The sequence below is a fragment of the Melitaea cinxia genome, chromosome 2, assembly GCF_905220565.1.
Source record: "Melitaea cinxia chromosome 2, ilMelCinx1.1, whole genome shotgun sequence".
Classification (NCBI taxonomy): Eukaryota; Metazoa; Arthropoda; class Insecta; order Lepidoptera; family Nymphalidae; genus Melitaea; species Melitaea cinxia.
The window spans coordinates 11,226,948-11,242,192 of record NC_059395.1 but is presented as its reverse complement, the minus strand read 5'-3'; the positions used below and the strand labels follow the sequence as shown (position 1 = coordinate 11,242,192).

The following is a 15,245-nucleotide window of genomic DNA, read 5'->3' as shown; positions in this document are numbered from 1 at the left end:
AAAAAGTAATAACCGTTGCATAGTAACATTTGTGGTTATGTTAAGTTTACACCTATTAAGTGAACAAAGACATTTTTATTGTGTTGGCTCTTATAGTACTATTTATTACACGCTATACTAAGTCACTTTTAAATTATACTATATTTTATTTTATTTATTCTTTATTGCAAATTTGTTGCAATATTGTGTAATGGAAAAAGAAAAGAAATAAAAAGAATATATAGCAATAGAAAAAAAAACTAAAGCAATATCTTCAATTTACAAGAATACTAAATGTACCCGTGATTTGCTTCGCGACTAAATGTTTTGACTTATCTTTTTAAATGCTACGTACGTATTGAATTTCGAGATAAAAAGTATTTAATATCTAAGATTGTAATACAAACTGAAATGTTGTCAAGTTTTATTCAAATTCTTATAGTAGTTTCAAGATAATCGGCCCAGACACAGACAAATGGTAAAAAATACAGTTTTAGTTTTAATATTGATTAAAAAATGTCTTCGCTAAAATCTCAAAACAATGAATATATAATACACAACTGGACTTACTACAGTTTTATTATAGGTATAAGTTTTATACTTCTTATATTGCATGCTGAAAATATAATGCCAGCTGAAAAAAAATAGTTCTACAGAATTTTCTATCAATACTGTATACAGGGTGTCCCAAAAAGTAGTGATAAGCGGAATTCCAGATATAGGGCACCCCTTGGGGTATCCGAATCACCCCTATGTATGTTCAGCGATTTTGCATAGTTTTCGAGTTATGAATTTTTTTATATGTTTTTGAGAATTTTCCACCTGAACAACTTTAAAAATTTCAAAAAAAAAAATTGAAGACTTTTTAGAATTTTTGTTTTTGTATCTAAATAGTCATGAGCTGTAGCTTCCCGCTTAAAAGATTCAGCTTCTTAACTTCGATGGAAATTGTGAAAATCTAAGTGTAAAGTGAAAATTTTACGTTTTGAGAACTATGAGTTCAATTTTCAACTTAGAATTAAAAATCTAAACAGGCGATTTTATGGTTTCTAATTAGGTTTAAAAACTTTTTCAAAGTGTCAGCTTTCATAATCATAAATAAAAAGTTGTACTTAATGGGGCTACTTTTGCTAAAATTTGCCTTCAAAGACATCAAGGTGGAAAATTCTTAAAATTACCAATTTGAATAAAAAATATTTTTTTGCTCAATTTATTATTCCTTTAAGGTTAAATAGTTTTGTCGGCGCTCTAGCTGGGTCATACGTATAGGATTCGTGCGGAGGAAAATGATAAATCCGTAGACTGAGTGATATGGTTCCAAAACGATGGTGGTCCATGCCACCTTGCAAGAATAGTCAGACAACATTTAACAGAAAGATTTAGAGACAGATGGATCGGCCGTGGAGGGCCCATTGCATGGCCGCCGCGGTCGCCAGACTTGAATCCAATCGATTTCTTTGTCTGGGGATATTATAAAGAAATAGTTTACGCTAAAAACATTAGCAACGTAGCGGAGTTAAGACGAAAATTGAGACAGGCAGAAGAAACAATTAAAAACAACAGAATAGCATTCGTAAGACTCAAAGAAAACTTTTTAAGACGATGTAGAACATGAATCGAGCACGAAAATGTAAAAAGTTTTCAATATGTCGATATTGAAAACTTTTTATAATAAATAATTTGAAGACGATTACTTTTCGTTTTATTAATTAAACCTAAATAACCTCCAAATGTTTATTAAATCTTCGATCTTAGTTTTCTTACAATCTTTTGGTCGGTTAACAGACTAATTAACTCTTACGAATGCTATTCTGTTGTTTTTAATTGTTTCTTCTGCCTGTCTCAATTTTCGTCTTAACTCCGCTACGTTGCTAATGTTTTTAGCGTAAACTATTTCTTTATAATATCCCCAGACAAAGAAATCGATTGGATTCAAGTCTGGCGACCGCGGCGGCCATGCAATGGGCCCTCCACGGCCGATCCATCTGTCTCTAAATCTTTCTGTTAAATGTTGTCTGACTATTCTTGCAAGGTGGCATGGACCACCATCGTTTTGGAACCATATCACTCAGTCTACGGATTTATCATTTTCCTCCGCACGAATCCTATACGTATGACCCAGCTAGAGCGCCGACAAAACTATTTAACCTTAAAGGAATAATAAATTGAGCAAAAAAATATTTTTTATTCAAATTGGTAATTTTAAGAATTTTCCACCTTGATGTCTTTGAAGGCAAATTTTAGCAAAAGTAGCCCCATTAAGTACAACTTTTTATTTATGATTATGAAAGCTGACACTTTGGAGAAGTTTTTAAGTCTAATTAGAAACCATAAAATCGCCTGTTTAGATTTTTAATTCTAAGTTGAAAATTGAAGTCATAGTTCTCAAAACGTAAAATTTTCACTTTACACTTAGATTTTCACAATTTCCATCGAAGTTAAGAAGCTGAATCTTTTAAGCGGGAAGCTACAGCTCATGACTATTTAGATACAAAAACAAAAATTTTAAAAAGTCTTCAATTTTTTTTTTTAGAAATTTTTAAAGTTGTTCAGGTGGAAAATTCTCAAAAACATAATAATAATCATAATAATAATAATAATAAACCACTTTATTGCAACTAAAGATAGTATAACATAGCAAACCTTAATTCTAGATACATATAGTGCAATGGGCGATCTTATCACTAAATAGCGATCTCTTCCAGATTACCCAACAGAAAAAAGCTAGCAGTGTAACGGGCTTGCGCAAGAGTAATAAAGTTTAATCAAAATACATATATAAATGTCTACAAACAACAAAAACATATAAAAAAATTCATAACTCGAAAACTATGCAAAATCGCTGAACATACATAGGGGTGATTCGGATACCCCAAGGGGTGCCCTATATCTGGAATTCCGCTTATCACTACTTTTTGGGACATCTGTATAAGCAAATATAACTGCTAAACTATTCAATAACATTTGACTAACGTATTAATTTAAAATATACGCTAACGCTTCCCAACGCGTGTAATATCCCACTGCTGGGCATAGGCCTCTTTCCCCATGCAGGAGAAGGATCAGAGCTTAATTCACCACGCTGCTTCAATGCGGGTTGGTGGATAATTTAAAATACAAAGTGAAGTAAACAAGGGTAATTTTAAATAGTGCCAACATTTCAGTGGATATTTAAGGCCAGTCTTATGTTCATATCATAAGTTTGTTTTACAATAATTGTGTTTCCTCGCAAACGAAAAAAAACCGACTTTAATTACATCGACAAGTAATACAAAGTGAGTAGATGAAAAAGTTAGTCAAAGATTACTTAAAAAGTAATCTTTGAATAAAGTGATCAGATTAAGTGGGAGTACATGACAAGCATCAGCTTTTGAATAAAACAAAAATCATCAAAATCGGTATATCCAGTGAAAAGTTTTGCGGTAAAATACAACATAGGTCGATGAAAAAATAGCCAAGTAAATACGCATTATTAGATATAGCTCAAAAAGTGTTAGTTAGATCTTAATTAAATTTAAATTGGACCATATGACAGGACCTTTCGATTAAAAAAAGAATCATCAAAATCGGTCCACGCAGTCAAATACTCGTACATAAAAAATACAGTCTAATTGAGATCCTAATCCTTTTTTGGAAGTCGTTTAAAAAAGTAATCAATTTTGCAGATTTACCCTCTGCAGCAGTTCATCGGGGCAGCTCAAGTCAATGTAACATTAATTCTGCCATTAGTGTTGTCCTTCACGGCGGAACTTTTCGTGTCTTTACGAAGAGTACAGGAGTTCTTAGTTCTTGGTAAGATAATGTTAAAATAAACATGTTTCTATTATTACGTAATATCAGTTATCGTGCAAAATTTAACTCAACGTTTGGGTTAGTGCAAGAAAAAAGTTTGAGATAAATAGAAGTTGAATTTAAATTGAAAAAAAAATGTGCATTTTTATGTGTTGTATTCCTTTTTTTCTATATTTACATTTAATTCTTTCAACGAAGAGTCCGCTAAAGAATAAGTTCTATGGAAAAAAAAATAAATACATTCAAGAACTATTCAAAGCCAATAATTTTTTTATACAATTTGACGAACAGTTGAATTTGTGTAATAAATTTATTTCTAATCGTTTGATTCTTTATCATTACAATTTATGTATCATGAACCGCTGAACTTGTACCTTGGTCTAGACTTAAAGCCGTGGTTTATAGATTGTAATTACAATCACTTTTTTACATATGATTTAAAAGTCAACTTCATATAATAAGTAAGTACGTTGATGATTATTATTAAATATTGTTGTTAGTTGTTATATGCACAAATTACAAAAAATTATACAATGAATAATTTATTTTGGGGTTATTCAAAATATCTGAAGGATAAAATTCATAGCAATAGTATTAAAAAATAATAAGTCATTAGTACTAAATGTATTCCTTTTGCCAAGATAACTCCATATCATATCTCTAATACGGAAAAGTACAAGTGACAAAACAGTTAAGTTTTTTTATTCGTACAAAATTAACATTCATAACAAATAAAAACTCTTTATGATGCAGCGTTCCCTAACAAAAGAACTGTAATTGATGTTGCAAGACAAGCAGATGCCTCTCATTTTACTGATTTATTATACCTTACAGAGGACAGACCTGACTTAGTAGCGACTATCGGGATACCACAATCGAAGTTATTCCGAAATATCGGGGGAAGCCTTAAAGATTCCAAGAATTCTACAATCCAGCCCATCGCATTTCATAATAACACATCTGAAATTTCGATCACTAATAGCGTCACTAATGGCATTGCTAATGGTGTTGATAATGGTAAGTAGTTTATTCGGTTATTAACCGGAATTTGTTGTAAATATTACAGTTTTTACATAATATTACTATTAGAACTAATCTGTCAATACAAGTTACATGTATAAAATTTGGATTCGTAACGGAAATTACGGGTTATTATAAAAAAAAGACGGATCAAAAGACCTGTTAAATTGTTTACTTATAAACGAGAAATATTTTGTATGAATAATAAAAATATAAGACTAAAATGAGAGAAAGAGAATAAATATTTAAGTTAGCGTCCATCGTAATTATCATAAGCCGGATGCGGCAACGTTAAGTTACCCTAGAACGAAATCATAGAAATAGGTGATCTTCAAATTATAATTATTACATTTCCAAAACATATAATGAATTTTTTTATCATAATTTAGCTGCAAGAGGTCTGTATGATTTTTTTTAATTAAAAATAACATACACGCGCTTAAAATTCCCATGCCTTTTTGTTAAACACGTATTAAGGCGATTTATCATTAGAACTACAAGTCGACAGTCCTATGACCGCCTAGTAAAGCTAGGATGTGTCCTTCATAAAGATTCCTTCCTACGTGTCGGTCTCGGTATGAACTTGGACAAAACGAAAGTTATGTTATGTTGATGGTACCCTTCTCGAGGTTATTCAGGACTATATTTACTTAGACCATACTATCAAACTAGGCCGCAACAACTTCGAGAAGGAGGCCGATAGAAGAATTCGGTTGGGCTGGGCGGAGTCTGGTAAGCTTCGTCGAGTCTTCGCTTCGAAGATTCCGCAATGTTTGAAGACAAAAGTCTTCGAGCAATGCGCCTTGCCTGTGTTAACACACGGAGCCGAAACGTGGACACTGACGAAGGGACTGGTCCACAAATTTAAAGTCGCTCAACTTGCAATGGAAAGGGCTATGCTTGGGGTTTTTCTCAAAGATAGGATTAGAAATGAGACTATCTGCGAGACAACGAAAGTAACCAACATAGCCCACAGAATTAGCAAGTTGAAGTGGACTAGTCATCTGCGTTGCAGGACCGATGGCCGTTGGAGCAGACGGGTCCTGGAGTGGAGACCGCGTCTTGGCAAACGCAGTGTGGGACGTCCCCCGGACCTTTTTTGGTATTGCAGGGGAACCCATTTACGGGTGATATCCAGGATGCCCGGGTAGGCATTCCTAGACCGTGTGTCGGCTTCAGCACTTGGGGGTGCACTACCAAAACCCCTGCGAGAGCCTTCAGTCGCTTTAATTGGAGGGTCCCGGATCTGCAGGTAACAGGCTGGCCTCGGCGAAAAGACCAGACATGTCCCCCGGTCCGTTGGACCGTCGATCTACGTAAAATCGCCGGTGTAGACTGGATGAGGATTGCGGAAAACCGGGATGTCTGGCGCGAACTTGGAGGCCTATGTCCAGCAGTACACTGCAATAGACTGAGCTGAATAGTTATTTTTATAAAACCTCTCTATACACCACATTTTTAGTTTTATTTTCAGGCTGCAGTATAAATAACCTATCAGGCGAACTTATAGCTGCTGTATATGTTTCATAAAAACTATCAACCCCAATTAAACTCCCTTAGCGGTGGGATATCACAAAATCCGTTCTAAGCGGACGTCCACTAACTATAATCTACCTCCCTGCCAAATTTCATCTTTGTCAATCCTGGATAGATGGACCACGATGCATTGTTTGGACACTTCAAGTCTCTTACTTCAAAAACATATGACTTTCATACAAACTTCCAACCCCCATTTTATCCCTTTAGGGGTCGAGTTTTTTACAATCCATTCTTAGCAAATGTCTACGCCCTATAAGGAACCTACCTGTCAAATTTCAAGTTTGTAGTTGTTATAGTTTCGGAGATTTCGTGATGAGTGAGTCAACCTACCATCCCCCGTTTTGACCCCAAAAGGTAGTTGATTTCTAAAGATACATTATTTTGACACCTTCTCACCATCTACAGAGCGTACATTTTAAATTTCAAGTCTATTACTTCAAAAACACAGGACTTTCATACAAACTTCCAACCCCCGTTTTACCCCCTTAGAGGTAGAGTTTCGTAAAATCCGGATGAAATTCGTATGAATGATGATAAATTCGTAGATCCAGATCTGGATGTCTACGTCCTATAAGGAGCCTACCTGCCAAATTTTAAGTTTGTAGGTGTTATAGTTTCGGATATTTCGTGATGACCTTTCGCTTTTATATATGTATAGATAAATTTTATATTATATATAAATATATATATATTATATATAAATTTTTTATATGTATGTTAATTTACAAGTGAACGTTACGACTAGTCGAAATTGTCTTTATTCGTTCATTTATAAATTAAAGTTCCATTTAAACTTAATAACTCGATGTTTGCACAGTTATAATGAGTTTGGATACATGTTTTACACATTTTAGAAAGACCTTAAGTCTACAGCATTCGTTTTACAAATATATTAAAACAACTTTTTAAAAAGATCCGACATCTGAACACAGACGAACGCTAACAAATAAAGGATCTTATGATTTATGGGGAAAATGAAAACGTTAGGTAACATTTTTTATAAAGAGCTTTATTTTTCATTGGTTAAAACGTGATCAGTCGTCAAAAAGTTCAACTTGAATAGCATATTATTTAACTGCGTATAGTTCGCGTCATGTAAAAAGAACGCTGAAAGAAACTGGAGGGGGTGCGTTTGCGCATGGGTATACTCGCGCACAAAAGTACTACTGTTTTATTTTTTAATTAGGCTTTCACTCGCGGCTTTGGGTAATGATTATTGGTAGGTACATTAAAAAATACTAGAAATAACAGTGCGAATAATTCGGACCAAATAAGTATAATAATTATCACTTTACAAAATTACAATTTCTTTTTAAACAAAAGCAATAAAAAAAATTTTAGTTATTGAAATGTCGTATTCAAAAATATTAATTATATGTACTCTCGATATTCGTATCTTAATAGTTTTTATGTGTTTAAAATGATAAATTGATATTTGTTTTTTAGTGAAATAAATAGTAAATGGAGTTTTACAAGTGTCCGTATGCTAATGTGTTGTGAAAGTGAGTGATAAATGCGGAAAAAACGTGAATTACGATTGACAGTGGTTTGTTTACCAAATAAGACTGTTCCAAAAAATGGACAGTACGAAAAAGTTTTTTCAAGAGTTGGTAACACTGTAAATCGCTTTTGCGCATTTTGACAACCAGCGTTCTTTTTAAATGACGCGAATTATATATTATAAATAAATTTTCTCACTTCTCTATGTAAAACTATTTCGTAATTTAAAACTTTGTGCGCGATAGTATTTTGAGTCGACGTCGAACTGTCCAACCAATAGCACACCGGCAAGCATGCGACACGTGATAAACACTCCCGTCCCCTACCCCATACCACCAAATAGACCGATAAATCGCTTCTGCGCAGCTTCAAGGCCAGCGTTCTTTTTACATGACGCGAACTATACACGTATTAGACTTTGCTTAGGCAGCAGTTTGAGTTGTTCTATTCTTCTGTGAAGTAAAACAACAAAACAAATAGCTTATGCTTTAGACCTATCAGAGATATGATTCAATCATACTTCTTGAATGGCTAAAACGCACGAGGTAGTTTTAATTTTTGTCTCTGTGAATGTCTATCCATCACAAAAAAATTGCTTTACGTTATGTTTCTACAAAGTTTAAAGGATTTATTTTGTTAACAATTTTAAATGCTCTATTCAGTATAATGCCGAAGTTATAGGCCAGCCACATAAGGTCGCTCACATGGTTTAACCTACCGCAGTCCACTGCTGGACATAGGCCTCCACAAGTTTCTATCCACGCAGGAAAAGCGGGTTGGTGACCGCAGACCACCGGAGACAATGGATGGATGGTTATCCCGCCATCCGTTGGCATCCACTGTTCCAAGTTCGTCGTGGTACTTTGTTATCCCTTACTTGCCTTTATGACATCCACGGGAAGAGATGGGTTGACATTTCCTATAAGTCGTGTAAACCAATACATCACCGACATTTAGTACCTGTTACTATGACAGTACATTAATTAAAAGCTAGGCAAATTATGCAGTAGACGATATGTATAGCCAAACAAGTGTTTTTCACTATTTTATTTCAAGTTACTTTTGATTTCGTAATCCATGTTATGATTGTGTTTTTTGATATGTAGGTTCCATTAGGAGAAAGTTCCGCCGAAGTCTTTCAACATCCAATGACACAGTAGTAGAGGTTCATGACGTATCGGCGAGCTGGACCGGCGACCCTAACTTCTTGGCACTGAAGAACATATCTTTACGCATTCGTAAAGGAAAACTGTGCGCTATAATTGGCGCTGTAGGTTCTGGCAAGGTATGTACTGGACTACTTATGAAATCGTAATAAGTTATAATAAAAATAGGAAATATTACGATCTTTAAATTAAACAAAATATTTGAGAATGGTAATTGAATATCTAAGATTTTATTTTTGTGTTACCCACATTAGGAATTCTAAACATTTTTTTTTTAATATCATATCAAAAATTGACCGCTCCAGCGGGGTTCGAACCCGCGTTTCCGACTGTCCGTGTCGGCGCTCTAGCCAATTAAGCTATGGAACGATGCACCCGCTCGAGCGAAATTTTCGATATGATGATTTTTATATTCGGTTTAAGCGAACCTAAAATGGTAATTAACCTTAAATGGTAATTGAATCTTAGAATGGTATCTCCGCAATACCGAAATATCGAAAACCTCTAGTATTTTCAGCAATTCTAATACTAAGTAAAAACCTTTTTTCCGTGTGTAAACAAAAACACACACAAACACACTGATAACATTTCTTGGCATTTGATTTCTATGTTAGTTACTTTTTTACTTGAATAAAATGTTGATTTATGTTGTATTTGCTTAACAAATATCAGATTTTAATAAACATTAAGCAGAGATGCACGAGTGTGTCGCTGATGACGTGCCGAGTATTCATATGATAATATAAAGTAAAATTTGGTTATGTTCTTAGCATAAATTTTAATTTACAATATGTGGAGCACACTGACACTGTGAATAATTTCGTAGCAACTTTATGGATGAAAGTTAGACGTTCTAAGTTAGTAAATTAGGATAACCTCTGACACTCAGGCTCGACAGATCGCTTCAAATATACATAATACGAGTATATACAATGTTGAATAAAATTATGTACATTGTATATTTCCTTTAGTGAAATTAAGAATATGTATGTAAGTTTATATTAACTTAAAGGTGTACATTCTTACAAATAATATAAACGCTAAATTTATAAAGATGAATGAATGCTGTTTTTTATACTTCTGCTGGTAACAGTTATGTAACAGAAATCATTTGACATAAAAAATAGTTATAGGTTTGATCCTTGCTCTTGATATGAATCACTTGATAAATATATGTCACGTGTTTGTGTTGTGTGCTACAAACTCCAAAAGAAGATTTTATAGAAAAAAATTATCCTACTAAGAATTACTCAAGTGCGGAACCTTTGTCTGAATAATATGTTCTTATTACCGCATGTGTAACACGTCCGCTAACTTCTAGAACATGCTTAACAGTCAAAGAATTAATTTTAATGTATTTTATATTTTACACTTCATAACAAATGCATGGAAAATGGTAATTTTCATCTCAGACTGAGCATATAGCTGTGTGACCTGGAATAAAATCTATCTTTATCTAAATTGTATATCAGATCAACGGATACGGCACGTAAATAGAGGTGAAAAAGAAAAAATTTGTTATAGAAAAATAACGGGAAAAGGAAAGATATTAAAGCAGTTAATGTGTATGAAAATACGATTTTTCGATTTTGATAAAATATATTGTGAATATTATTTAGAGTTACATACATTACATTTAAAATAGAAATATTTTTTGGAAAAAAACTTTTAAAATAAAATATCAATTAAATGTAGATTTTTTACATAAAATACGAAAAATATTGTTGATTTTTATAATGAAATTTAATGGTATGCATGTTTCAACCATTACAGCCGGAACAGGCACAACTGACATTGTGAAAATTTAAATAGAAACGACAGCTTAACAAAACTAGACAGATATTATATAAATGCATATTTCAGTCCTCAGTTCTGCAACTGATTCTAAAAGAACTACCAGCAGCAACCGGAAGCGTATCTATCTATGGAGACATTTCATACGCGAGCCAAGAAGCGTGGCTCTTCCCTAGCACAGTGAGAGAGAATATTCTATTTGGTCTTCCTTATGACCCTGTCAAATATAAAAAGGTATGAATTTTACAAATTTTAATAGTTACAGTATTTAAGAGTAAGTCTCTCTCTCCTTGTTTGTTTACTGCGCACCTACAAAGTTTATTACAATAATTCGTAATAGGCTTTTTTCGGTCCAAAACTAATCATAAGAATACTGAGTAAGGGAACTCGTCTCCCAATTATCTACCACAATTTTGTACTGAAATCTAGTCGCTTAATGTTAAAATTTTCTAGGTATGTTCGGTATGCACTTTGGAGAAGGACTTCAAGCAGTTCCCGTACGGCGATCAGACACTAGTGGGGGAGAGGGGAGTTTCGCTATCGGGAGGGCAGCGGGCGAGAATCAATTTGGCACGAGCTGTCTACAGAGAAGTAATTAATTATAACTTTTTTTTCTTTTAAGTCAAATAAAAGCAATGTTTCCAGTACTTTTATTAAACCTATTTTGGATTCGGGTTTCACACATCACGCACATAAAAAAAGTTAAATATTCTACTTGTTCTTGACTTTCCTCTTAGTATATATTATTTCGTGCAGCTGAAATTTATTTACTTACTATTGTAACGCTACATTAATCCAGGAAATGTATAAAGTAATTAATAAATTAACTAAATACTTTTTTTTGCACTTTAGGCAGATATTTACCTATTGGATGACCCACTCTCTGCGGTAGATGCGAATGTTGGCCGTCTACTGTTTGAAGGCTGTATTAATGGATATCTGAAAGGACGTACGCGTATATTGGTTACGCATCAAATACATTTCCTTAAGGCAGCAGATACCATTATAGTCCTAAATGAGGCAAGTAGTTTACATATATGTTAACAATTAAAAATATCATCAATATCAATAATAATACTTTTAAGAATACATTAAATTCAGTTGTACATTTATTTAGGGAGGCATTGAAAACATGGGAACTTTCGACGAACTTGTTTCTTCTGGCAAAGAGTTTGCTCAGATGTTGGTATCGTTGCAAGAAGGCAAAGACAAAGATACTGACAGTATTAATTCCAGTGTAAGTAATATTTATTTATTTAGTGAACAATTTATTATACGTACACAGCTGTATGAAAATATTTGTCATTGAAATTCACGTATAAAGGCTGTGATTAAAACCCTGGAAAAGATTTCTTCCAGCAAATCCGAAATATTTTCAAATAACGAATGTTTCATTTGAAGATTATAAAACATATCATACAATATTCCAATTTATAGAAATCAGAGGAAAAACCAGCGTTGCTCAGAGCAATTTCGAGTAATGAATCTGAGAACGTAGATGAAATGTTTGAAGAGCAAAAGATGGCAGCTGAAGAAAGGCAATCAGGAACCTTACGATGGGAAGTTATTTACTCATACTTTAAAGCGGGCGGTGGAATTTGTTTCATCCTATTTAACGTTTTGATGATCTTTATAACGACAGGAAGTGCAGCTGCTGCCGATTATTGGATCAGTTACTGGTGAGCAAACATGATTTTTAATCTTTAATTTTTAATTTTAAATAAAACTATGAGATATTATGTAAACTGGTGGCAATATCAAAATTATGAATATCGACTAATATAAAAAGCTTTGTATCAAAGTAAAAAAGGAATAAAAAAGCGTAACTATTATTAAGCTTACTTCGTTAAATTTTAAATCATATATTAAATTCAACGAGTTTAATTTGTTTTTGTCAAAATATGTATATATACTTTCAAATTAAATACATTCCATAAAACTTTTTAATGACATAAGGTAAAAATAAGGAAGAAAATTTAGTACTTAAGTGGTCCCTACAATTTCTCACAATTAACACCTAAATTTTGGGATCACCTAAATTGTTCCACACTTTACCTTTTGGTATGACCAAATTTGACATATATTCCATTTTCCATATTCCATATTTGCATTGTTAGCACTTACAATGCCAGAGAAAATAACGTTAAAACTAACAAATAGCACTTGACTTCTTAAGTTTAGAAACTAAACAAACAATGAGAAAGTGACTTCGAACTTTTTTTGGTTTAATACTCACCATTAGCCTTCGACTTTTCTTGAGACTTCTTTACATACTTTGTACTAAAACAATAAAAAATAAAAAACTGTTCCATATTTAAATTTCTAAATATCTACTATATAAGTTTATTTTATAAATATCATGATTAAAATAATTGTTCAAGGTCAAACCAAATGGTGATTTATGAAGAAGAAGTTGGCGAAGAGGGAATGGGTACGTAACAATGAACAGTTCATTGAAATTATTTACATTTTAATAATAAATAATACACCATACATAGGAAAAACTAGAAATATAATTAATAAACTGAACATTTTTTAAATTCAGCTCGTTTTTTAACCGACTTCCAAAAAAGGAGGAGGTTCTCAATTCGACTGTATTTTTATTTTTTTATTTTTTTTAAATGTATGTTACATCAGAACTTTTGACTGGGTGGAGTTATTTCGATAAATTTTCTTTTAATCGAAAGGTGGTGTGTGCCAACTGGTCCCATTTAAATTTATTTGAGATCTAACAACTACTTTTCGAGCTATATCTAATAATGCGTTTTTACTTGACGCTTTTTTCGTCGACCTACGTTGTATTATACCGCATAACTTTCTACTGGATGTACCGATTTTGATAATTCTTGTTTTGTTGGAAAGGAGATATCCCAAGTTTAGTACCATAATAAGGAAACCAGGATCTGATGATGGGATCCTAGAGGAAACCGAGGGAAACTCTTGAAAATCCGCAATAACTTTTTACTAGGTTTACCGATTTTGATAATTCTTTCTTTGTTGGAAAGAAGATATCTTTAGTTTAGTAGCATGATAAGAAAACCAGGATCTGATGATGTAATCCCAGAGAAATCGAGGGAACTTCTTGAAAATCCGCAATAACTTTTTATTAGGTTTACCGATTTTAATGATTTTTAATTTAATCGAAAGCCGGTGTTTATCATGTGGTCACATTTAAATTTCATCGAGATCTGATAACTACTTTTTGAGTAATCTTTGATAATGCGTTGTTACTTGACTATTTTTTCGTCGATCTACGTTGTATTACTCGTCGATGTAATTGAAGTCGGTTTTTTTTTCGTTTGCGAGCAAACACAATTATTGAAGAAGTAATTGCGATACCTCGGCAACATATCTACTTTATTATCACATGTCGGTCAGTTAATTTATTTAGTTTTAAATTTGTACATATACAACGTGTTATTGAACTGACGTCCTTCCGTTTAGGAAAAATAATGAAGCAGTAGTAAGTACAGCTAAACTATTTACCATTAAAATCGGCAAATTTGAAAAAAAAATGTAGAAACAACATTGTGAAATTGGCTATAAATAATCGATTTAATTTTAAAACTCAGATGATTCGGTTATTACGGCCATTCTCCGATTAGCAAATTTTTCGTGTCCGGGCTTGTTTAAGCCGTAATATCATCATATTCAATCATGCACTTTTTTATATATTTTAGATAGCATCCGTACCTAGCTGTAAAAAAAATATTGGCTTCTGTTTTAAGTAATTAAGACTAAATTAATTTAACTTATGTTCAAAAAACCTCTGTTCTCTAATTACCGTGACGTGTCCGCACACCAACTTAATCTTAAAACTTGCTTGTAATTTTTATAGCGTATAGATTTACTTTGATCCATTCAACGTTTTAAACGATATTAAGTAGCGTGTATCGCATAACAAAATATCAACTCAATAGAACCAGTCTACAAATAATTATTATGAAGTAATCGTATGTCCAATGGAAACTTCTAATTACCGTAACATCTGCTGTTCTCGAGTGCACATCCCTAAATAAAAGTATTTGGCACATCACTACCGTACGCATCGCGTCTCCTCAGTGTGTGCCGAGGTCCATCAGCAGTTGTATGACTCTCATGTTAGTGTACCACCAATGAAGCACGTGAGTATATAATTACCGTAGCCTTGGTTAAAAACTTTTCTAATTACCGTTGTTCTTATTTTAATACTAGATTTTTAAGATAGACCCAAGTTGATCATGTAAATAGAGACAGTACTTTGGCCTCCGTACGTTGTAATAAGCTAGAATTTGTATACTGCGTCGGTTTTAAACATTTTTGTGAAAATTTATCGTTTTCTAATTACCGTATACCAATTACCATATGTTTATAATTACCGTTGTATGAAAAAATAATACTTGTTTACCGCGGTTTTCGTAGATTATTATTATCATTGTCCGTAAATATGTCTATATTATATGCTGACCATTCATC

At 33.0% G+C, this 15,245-nt stretch overlaps 1 protein-coding gene across 1 annotated transcript in view; it reads left to right on the top strand.

The window, feature by feature from the left end:
- Positions 1 to 15,245, top strand: part of LOC123664914 (ATP-binding cassette sub-family C member 4-like) — a 43,056-nt gene that overhangs the window by 22,971 nt on the left and 4,840 nt on the right. Inside the window, exons 7-15 of the mRNA XM_045599286.1 lie at positions 3,645 to 3,771; positions 4,606 to 4,776; positions 8,937 to 9,115; positions 10,860 to 11,024; positions 11,244 to 11,381; positions 11,643 to 11,810; positions 11,908 to 12,027; positions 12,228 to 12,469; positions 13,172 to 13,221. Of these exons, the coding sequence (XP_045455242.1) occupies positions 3,645 to 3,771; positions 4,606 to 4,776; positions 8,937 to 9,115; positions 10,860 to 11,024; positions 11,244 to 11,381; positions 11,643 to 11,810; positions 11,908 to 12,027; positions 12,228 to 12,469; positions 13,172 to 13,221 (1,360 nt within the window). The remainder of the gene's footprint in view (positions 1 to 3,644; positions 3,772 to 4,605; positions 4,777 to 8,936; positions 9,116 to 10,859; positions 11,025 to 11,243; positions 11,382 to 11,642; positions 11,811 to 11,907; positions 12,028 to 12,227; positions 12,470 to 13,171; positions 13,222 to 15,245) is intronic.